Below are 9,929 nucleotides of genomic sequence, written 5' to 3'. Positions count from 1 at the left end.
CCATCCTGCGTTTGCAACAGCCGACGCGTGAGAATTTACGACAAACGCAAGATTATCAGGTGTGACACTTAAATGAGTGATACTGTACTGAATTAAATCAGTCTCCGGTCAGTGTCAGCCCTGCTGATATGAATGTAATTTCAGGGATCTGAAGTCAGAGAGAGACTTTTAGATCGAGAGGCAGGAAGTGGTTCACTAACCGTGAACTACAATAGAGAGAATCGGAGATCAGAGGGCAGGACAGACAGGATCGTGTATACGCATGTAAAACTTCCTCTACCGCAAGTCAAAATTTGTCTGAGACCACCGCAACAACTAAAATTTCACTGGTTAAACTGTACTGTGAAACGCCTCTGAGTGTACCTACCTTATAAGTACATTATATAGGTGTACAATTGTAGACTATTCTGTTCAGACTAGATCTGTTCCCATTCACAATTTGTCAGCCACACTCCACCTCATTCATCAGTGATCAATGTCTAACCACTGGACTGCTGTTGAATGCATATTATTTGTGTGGGGGACTATTAACACAGTTAGTAGTGACACTGACATACATACCTTTATAGCATCGCGCTGATACAAGTATATCAGCCACAGAAAACGCTGTTGGAGTTTTTACACTCAGCAGTGTCACTGCTGGGTTTGGAGTGGTCTGTCACCCAAAAATACCCAGCCAGCAGCGGTCCTGTGGTCAAAGATAAACCACTGAGGGAGGGTGAGAGGATGGATAACACATCTCTTGTGTATAATAAGAGATGGGACATAGTGTCTAACTCTACAACAACAAGGTGGATCTATAAGGAAGGTGTTTCTAATAAAGAGCCTGGTGAGTAAACATTCATATCGGATGAAAATGTCATAAATTTACAGCGCTAAAATATTAACACCAGCAACAGGCATAGCTGCTCATGTCTGGGTGTCCTATAAAGCCATAGCATCATGTTCATTTTTTTCAACTGGTTATTTTCACATTCTGTGAAATGCAATATGAGTACTAAGTCAAACATTTCCGTTTCTTTTTTTTCCCCATACACTTTGATAGATGTTGCCACGGAGCTGACATTAGCTTTTCTGACAACTTTTTGACAGACTTTCATCAACCAAATGATGTGTACACATGGAAATGAAACACACAGTGCATTCCACATGGTGTACCAGTCAACGCTAATGAATACCTCCATGTGCAGAGACACAGAGAGAGAGAGAGAGAGAGAGAGAGAGAGAGAGAGAGAGAGAGAGAGAGAGAGAGGGAGATGGAGTTATAGGAGCTGATTTGATAAAGAGAGTGCTTGTGTTTACTCTCGTCTCCGTGGAGATTTAATGGGCTCCCATCAGCCATCTGGGTGCTAACTGGACCCCCTTGTGAGTTAATGAAGAAGCACCACAGGAGATGTGCCTGTGACCCTCACATGCACAAACAACATCTTCCAAACACCCACCCCGCACGAAATCAGCAAACCATTCACACCTACATCATAGCCCTCACCCTAGTTTCCTCTCATTGCCTTTCAACCACTAGACCTGCTTCATTGCCTCTTCTGAAGCTGCATTATCGATTCTTCTTTATCCTTAAAAGAAAAGGTTAGGGTGAGATCTACGGTGCGTTTGTCACAGAGGAGACAGAACACACAGCTGCGAGCGTTTAAGTAACGTGTCGCGTCGTGTTTACATAATAAACGGCACAGAAAAGCAAGTGATAAACACGCAGCCAAGCGCCCTATTGATATGACACCTACAGTTGTTGGAAAGACGCTGAAGGAACAGGGCGAGCAGAACAAGAAAGAAGATGATGTAATGTGTTTCACGACACAAAGTCAAGGGGTGACATTTAAAGTGTTATACTAGTTAAGGTTTAGTGGATCACTAGTGCCATCTTGTGGACAGAGGGGAGAAGAGGTTATATAAGCAGTGTTGGGATTACATCATCCATAACCAGTGGCCTGTGGAATGATGTGTGATACCCTGCATCTCTGTTCAACTGAGAGAGAGAGAGAGAGCGAGAGAGAGAGACGACAAAGACAGAGAGAGAGATAGAAAGAAAGCAAGAAAGAAATTTCCAGAAATGTCAAGCTAGACACTTGAAAATTGTGAAATGAAATGATTTTAGTATGACGGCGATGCTGAAGGATGTGCATAAATGTTCACATTCGTAAAAGAAAAAAAAGAAATACAAGAAAGATGATTAAATGATAAACTCGCTAAATATACATATGAATTGATTCATTATCCTCAAAAACATAATCGACCTCCACCTTAAATACAACAATGGAGAGCGGCTGTTGCCATAATTGCTTTAAAATACGAACCAACAGGAGAATTGCTTACCATTGTCTTGGCCACCCAGAGACACGCTGAGTCCACTCCTCTTTTTCCTCAGGGTTATGAGTCTGGCCTGAGAGATTTCCCTTACGATGGACGACAGATGCTCTTTGGTACCCTGTCCCAGAGGACTGTTCTTGGCCTGGTCAGAATCGCTGCTGCTCACCATGGACTTGCTAAGGTGGCTGTCTGCCTGTGGTCCACCCAACAGAATGCGGGTCATATAAAGTGACTGGGTCTTAATGATAAGGCTAAGAGACTTGGCCAAAACACACACACACACAGACACAAACGGTGACAACAAGCTGAGCACATGAAAAGAGGTTAAATATTAGTTCTTGGAAAAATGTTAGATTTTATACATTGCACACCTTGTACATTACATTATACATTGTAATATAAAGTATAATTCATGGCATGATTGCTTAATAATTATGTGAAATATCACTAAAATAGCTGGAACAAAAGCTGTGTAAAAACAGAGCTACCTAAAACTAACTCAAACCCTGAAAAAAAAAAAAACAAAACGTAAAAAATAGTCAATTTTTCGCGTAAACTAGGTTGTGGCTTTCGTGAATGAAATACCATTTACAGTGCCTGGCCAAAAAAAAGTCGCACACTCTAATATTTTGTTGGACTGCCTTTAGCTTTGATTACGGCACACATTCACCGTGCCATTGTTTCGACAACCTTATGCAACGTCACGACATTTATTTCCGTCCAGGGTTGCATTAATTTTTGGCCGAGATCTTGTTGGCGACGGGAGAGTCGAACCACCCTGTAAAGTCTTCTCCAGCGCATCCCAAAAACTTTCAGTGGGCTTATGGTCAGGACTCTGTGGTGGCCAATTTACGTGTGAAAATGATTCCTCATGCTCTGAACAACTTTCATAATTTGAGCTCGATGAATCTTGGCATTGTCGTCCTGGAACATGCCCGTGCCATCGGGGAAGGAAAAAATCCATTGACGTGATTACCTGGTCATTCAGTACATTCAGGTCCTCAGCTGACTTCATTTTATTGCCAAATAACGTTGTTGGGCCTAGACCTGACCAACTGAAGTAACCCCAGATCATAACACTGCCTCCACAGGCTCCAAATCCAAATGGCAACTTTTTTTTTTTGGCCTGGCAGTGTATGAGACTGTGTTGAAAAAAAAAATGAGAACAGAGAGAGAGAGACGCGAAACAGCGGCCTCTATTGGACAGAGTAAGGGGTTGAGGCAGCATCAAATATCGACGTCTTCTTAAATTAAAAAAAAGGGGAAATTTGTTGTGTTCGTGCACACGTTAGGGTTTTCAGTCCTTATAATAACAAGCTACTGGGTTCACATAACTAGTTATTTTAGGGGTCTTAATTACAAAAAAGCTGTGTGGAGTTTGATCCATGTTGAATGATGCCTTTCTATTATTCCTGCTGTTTGCAGATGCACATTTTTGCCTCATAATACATTTGCATATTACAGTTTTCAGAATGCCCACACTGAACAACACAATAAATGCATTCTGTAATTCATGTCTCTTTTAACATGCCACCGCCAGATCAGGTAATACACTGACTCTACACAAGTTGTCAGTGATACTGTGTGTGTGTTCTACCTTTGAATCTCACACTGGACCACAAAAAGCTTGGCCCACCACATAACAGGAATTCTAAGAAATGGTCTACAATGAAACTGAATTGAAATTCTCTTTTATTTCATTAGTTAACAGACTGTATACTTACATCACCATTTTGTTTTCTGAATCTGTATATGGGAGGCAAGGAGGCTGCTTTGGATCTGAAAATATATAAAATCAAAGAGCATTTACATTTTAATCTTATACATCAGTGTGGACTGACAAGACAGATTTTTTTTGCTTTAAGCCATCTCTGACATAACTGATACAACTACTGGGTCTGCTTATCAGGGACCCCACAGGGCCCAGGACTGGATTTGGAAAACATTGCTCTATGCTATAGGAAACCAGTAAGCCATTTTAACTGTGGCATATAACTGCTCCACTGTGGTTATCATTGAACTGTACCTGACAAAAACATATTCATAAACATTTTTTTTTTTAAATGACTCTGGTTTGTTCTATCAAAATGGCTGATCATACAAGACCCAACTCCCCACAGCACGTAGAGACAACCTTGGGGGTTTGAGGTTCCAGTCCAATCAGATCTGAGTCTGGTGCTTTAAGACAAACTTTCTCTAATCTACAACGAGCATGCCACAGCACTGGTACACTATCTGCCAAAGAATTACATGTTTTGCTTTTTTTTTTTTTTTTTTTTTTTTTTTTTTTTTTAGTTATCGCATTAACTTAACAGCAGGGTCGTGTCCGGCTCCAATTCAATTTGTGAACTTGAACTGAAACTGACTTGGCCACAACCGAGAGAATTTTAATTTGAGTGAATAACGAGTGAATTTAATTCAGCGCAAATCAAACAAATTCCCCCGCAAATCAATTTGACAGACATACTGGCAGGCGGACAGGCAGGGACGCAGTTCCAGATGGTCAGAATTGAGCAAAAACCGTGTTTAACAGATGAATCACTGAAATATGTTAAATCCTTATGCCAACGCAGGGGCTAATGCAAATTTAAACAAACAAACAGACTATCTCAAGGATGAAACGTGGGGACTTTCTTATCGTCTCACCCAAAAATTCTCCTCATGCCGTTTGGTTTGGTAAACAGGAGATCTCGGTAGGGAAGCTTTTTAAACTTCTCTCTGCCAACTGCCACGTAGAACTGCCCATTCTCCAATTCATTCCCATCCGAGATAGGAGTGCCATCTAAAGTGCACAGACTGAGGAAAGAAACAAAGCAACAAGTGTGAAAGTAACACGCGATCCCTCTACTCAAAAGAACTGGCCGCATCTCACACCTATGATCCTGATTGTCAAACTGTCCAAAAGCTAGTGACGCATACAGAGCGTCTGCCTTCCAAACCTAGGCAAAAAAGCAGTGTGTCTGATATAACTATAGAGTGACTGGCTAATATATGTGTCAGTCATAGGCAGTCTTATGGGCTTTGTACCTGAGAATGACTTCTTATATAGTGAGCTCTCTAAAAGTGATCGAAAGTTCTACGTGAATGGTGATGTAACACTTGCTGTTATCATCTAAATACACTTTAAAAAAATGCCCGCCTGTGTTGTATGAGAATGCTGTATATGCTTTATGAATGTTTTATAGATCTTTAAGTGGTGACCTTAATAAAGTGTTACTTAATTTTTTCATCATGGGTCTAATACTTTCAGGACCAGGTTTTATACTGTTTGTAATATTTTAGATTCTTATACACACCTCCGCACACCGCCCAGAATCCTCAATCCCATTTTTTCTGTGATCATCTCCAGAATATGTTCGTACCGCCCAATCACACGGTTCGGAATCAGAAACCGCATAGCAGGAGTTAACACGTCTCCATTTGCTAAAACACTGAGGACACAAACAACAACAACAACGACAGTAATAATGATAATGATAATGATAATAATAATAATAATAATAATGATGATGATGATGATGATGATGAAGAATATGGTGAACTTCCATGTCATTTTTAAACACACAAAAAGTCCAGTAGAAGTTAAAGTTAGTGTCAGAAGAGGTAAACACACTGAGTATGAAGCTTTGTATTTGGGATTTGCAGACTTACAAGATTGCACATGGTTCTTTGATGGGCTTGAGAAAGCGTGCTGACACTATGATTCGATTCTGGGGTATTGGTTTCAACTGAAAATGAGACAAAGAGAGGAGACACTGAGATCAGAGCGGTTTTGAAAGAGGTTTGCATGTTTACATAGATTGGGATTTTCCGAGATAAAATGTGCAATAGGCTGAGAGAGGGAACACAGGTGCCTGAGGTATTGGAAATCTTCTAAATGAAGAGGAAAGTTCTTCAGCAATCTAACATGTGATATAGTGTGTCTAAATTATATTAGCAGGAAATCAGTTCTTAGACTGCATATTTGTTTTGGCAAATATCTCCATTCAGTCAAGAAATGTGTTAATCTTACAACATTTATTCCAATGTGTATTACACACAAACACACAGACACACACACACATGCATACTTAACTATCAAATTACTCATAGTCTGGAAAGATAATAGGATTTCAGTAGTGGCATTCACACAAAATTTTCTACAAAGACGTAAATAGAAAATTTATTTTAGTTTGTGCTTGCTTCCAGAGCCTCATCTATATTTGTTAGCTGGAGACCTTCCTCCTGCTCAGTCAAGGTCAAAACATTGCGAGTTTCAGTTACATTAACCTGTGTTTGAAGCCAAGCATTGGCCTTGTTAAACTCCAACACTGACAGTTAAGAGCCTCGATCTACGGTTTCACTGTCTCACAGGAGCAAAGCGTCTCCCTTGACAACGCTATTCGCTGCTGGTAGCCCAGACCGTTAACAGCGGTAGGTCACAGTCCGGAATCAGCGGGACTTTCAAGACGGTTGCTTGGAGGACTTCTTTAATTGAGACAATCACGGACGGAGAGACGAGAGAGAGAGAGAGAGAGAGAGAGAGAGAGAGAGAGAGAGAGAGAAAGAGAGAGAGAGAGGAGCGTGGCTCTCGTAAATAAGATTGCTTGTTAAAATGATTAAATGCTCGCCAATTACCTTGGAAACCGCTCGTGGGCTCCGGCGAATAACAACGGTTTTGAAAAGAAGGGCGAGAGTGACACACCCCTCATCATTTTACTGTATTCCCTGTTTGCTTAAGAAAGTCTATAAAACTTTCAACTGCTGAACATAAAACAACAAGAGAACTGTTTTATTTATTTCCCCCCGAATAACCTATGTGTTAAACATTTAATTTGGATAAGGTGTTGACCACTAGGGTATTTGCGTGCGTGTGTGTGTGTGTGTGTGTGTGTGTGCATCCGCAGAGCTTTGTTCACACAATAGGCTCTTTCTCTGCACTTATATCATACATTTGAGAAGGACAATAATAATCCATAGATGAATAATTCATTGCCAATGAGCCGCCAACACACTGATTCTTCCCAGACGATAAAGGAGAAGACTGTCTTAACATTACACCTCTCTCAGGTGATTTTTTTCTGAGCTCACACATTGGGTGCAAAGTGTCACAGCGCTGCACGCGTTATTAGAGACTTCCCTTTGATTGCCTGCGCATGTAATACTTATAGACAGGAGACACAATTTAAGCAATGCGAATAGATTTGAAAATGTGTGGAGGACAAGGCTTTGCAATGACAAAGGGAGAGAGCTAGAATCAAACACCTTTCTTGTGCATTTCTAATGGAATCTCCATTGATAGAACAGTTTTATTCAGTTTATCACACACACACGCACACATACACACACACACGCGTCTGAAGAGAGATTTGAGGATAAAGAGGATTTCGTCAAATTTTATTTGCAGATTTGCCCTTACCAATCCGTTACTTAGAAGCGTGCGTTTCTTTCTGCTTGCTATCTGCAAATAACTGAAAAAGAACAGTACGGTTATTCATTCTCAATCATTAATTCCAGTCAGGAACTTTTCTTCTTTCAAGTGCCTGACTTCCAGCTAACCAGTTTGAAATTTAAAATGAATGATAGATAGGGGCAGAAGAAAAGAACAAACGCGATATTCTGTAGGCTCAGTCTTGCTTACTCAGCAGCTAACTTTACACGCCCGGGATTACTGTTACAATGTAATGACTGGGTGTACCCCTGAACGGGGCAGTATTGTGACAACTGCAAACTTTATTCTAAATTGTCTTAATTTACGGTTAGGTTTTTACAATCGGCAAACACAAGGGACAAAAGTAAGTAATCTACTCGATTGTTGCAAAAACTGCAAGGCATGCTGCAGCTTAATAAGTAGTTTGAGTAAACAATCACTTACTCTAGTTTTTTAAACTTCTCCCGACCCGCAGCAACATAATGCTCTCCGCTCTGCAGGTGATCTAACGAGGCAACCCGATGACCCCCTCTAGGCGTGTAAATATTCCGAACCGCTCCAAACGGAGCTTGAACTCCGCCTGTTACGTCCCGTAAGAAGGTTTCAAAGTTAGACACTCTCTTCTCGTTTATTACCAAACGCCGAGGCTCGTAGTAGGGATCCCCGTTGCGATAGACAAAAATGTTTTTTACTACAGGTTGAGCAAGAAAATTAGGTTTTTCTGAAGTCATCGTGTCACAAGACAAGAGCTGAAAATGGAAAAATTTGACAAAAACATGCAAAGTGCGTTCCTCATAAAAAGATGGTTCTCAGAAAGACGTCTTTTGTAACGACGAGTCACGGTGCGTTTAGTTAATATCCTCATCATTGAACAAACGTCGGTGCATGTTAGTAGGTTTTTGTATTGTCATTTTTCAAAGAGACATCTGGGGACCAAATCCATGCATAAAAAAATGCAACAACTTTTCAGGTTTACAAGTTGAAAATAACTTCAGGTGTCAAAATAACACGACCTCCAATAAAATCTGAGGTCAAACCTTACTCTTGTGTTATGTGTATCGCGAAGCACTGGAATGTACTTTACACATAAACTTGCAAATAGTAGCCTACAGAACGCATGAGAACACCCGTGCGGTTAACGCCTACCTGGCATGTGCAAGAGGGTATCATGGGAGCTTGTATGTTATTTCGAACGGTTTCCATGGAGACGTCGCAATCCTCCCAGCGCCAGTTGAAGAAACGTACACTACCTACCGGTGGGTATTAGTTTCTGTACTTTCCTTAGATGAAAGGGGGTGGGGGGACTTCGGGGTTCTAACAAATAATTTAGAGGAAGAAAAATGTCGCTGACATCATGAGGTAACAAACCATCGGCACAATATGAGTTTGAAATTCCAGCTGGCTTTATGTAAACTTTAAGAAGTTAGAGTAGGTTTCTTTTTAATGAGACATCATGGGACCCCTTGGCAGGTACAGCTCCTCTGTTGCCCCATCATAGGTATGTCTTGGAACGAAAAACATGTTTGTTTGGTGTGTTGCATGACAACAGAGAAATAAATTTGTGTAGGATCACCCCCAGAGGGACAACAACGTTATAGGTCAGGGAGCATGTGGGAACATTTACAAATGGTTAGCAGGATTAGTTTCTGGTACGTGCAGGTACAGTGTTACAAATGTTACAGCTGTAAATGTTAAAAAAAAAAAAAAAAAAATACAGCGATTTTGTGTCACTCTGGCTAAAATGTGTTAGGGAAAGTCAAATAAAAGAGGTCTTCTGTCTTAAAACCCCATCTCTAAAGTAAGCGTGTGTCCGCGTGGTGTTTTTGATTTTTTAAAATAAACACACACACACACACACACACACACACACACATATATATATATAATTTGTTTTTCATCCCTTTTGTGTTTTGCTCCCCTAAATGCTCACACTGGTCCAGTGACCCAGTGCCAGTCCCTGTTGTCCAGTACCGTTGAGACTGACAGATTGACAGCCGTGCTCCTGTTGGTGTCCTCCTGCAGGATTAGACAGAACACTCCAGACAGCTCCGCATAATGCCAACAGAGCTCTCCTCAGACTAGTGCAAGGGTTTCCGTTTTTCTACTGTTCTACAAAATGAAAAGGTGAACATTAACAAGACAGAACGGATTTGGGGTCAATTAGTGGACAATGTTATTATATTTCTCATAATGTTAG

General features: G+C 40.8%; 1 protein-coding gene across 1 annotated transcript in view; it reads right to left on the bottom strand.

Moving 5' to 3' along the window:
• The window catches only part of LOC115819734 (doublecortin domain-containing protein 2-like), a 24,260-nt gene extending 15,797 nt beyond the window's left edge, over nucleotides 1-8,463 (bottom strand). Inside the window, exons 1-7 of the mRNA XM_030783235.1 lie at nucleotides 8,177-8,463; nucleotides 7,721-7,772; nucleotides 5,974-6,050; nucleotides 5,619-5,753; nucleotides 4,969-5,118; nucleotides 4,047-4,101; nucleotides 2,329-2,494 (exon numbers count right to left, since the gene is read on the bottom strand). Of these exons, the coding sequence (XP_030639095.1) occupies nucleotides 2,329-2,494; nucleotides 4,047-4,101; nucleotides 4,969-5,118; nucleotides 5,619-5,753; nucleotides 5,974-6,050; nucleotides 7,721-7,772; nucleotides 8,177-8,463 (922 nt within the window). The remainder of the gene's footprint in view (nucleotides 1-2,328; nucleotides 2,495-4,046; nucleotides 4,102-4,968; nucleotides 5,119-5,618; nucleotides 5,754-5,973; nucleotides 6,051-7,720; nucleotides 7,773-8,176) is intronic.
• Between the last annotated feature and the right edge of the window lie 1,466 nt (nucleotides 8,464-9,929).

The sequence above is a fragment of the Chanos chanos genome, chromosome 8, assembly GCF_902362185.1.
Source record: "Chanos chanos chromosome 8, fChaCha1.1, whole genome shotgun sequence".
Lineage (NCBI taxonomy): Eukaryota > Metazoa > Chordata > Actinopteri > Gonorynchiformes > Chanidae > Chanos > Chanos chanos.
The sequence above is the reverse complement of the archived record's forward strand: the minus strand, read 5'-3'. Positions and strand labels throughout refer to the sequence as shown.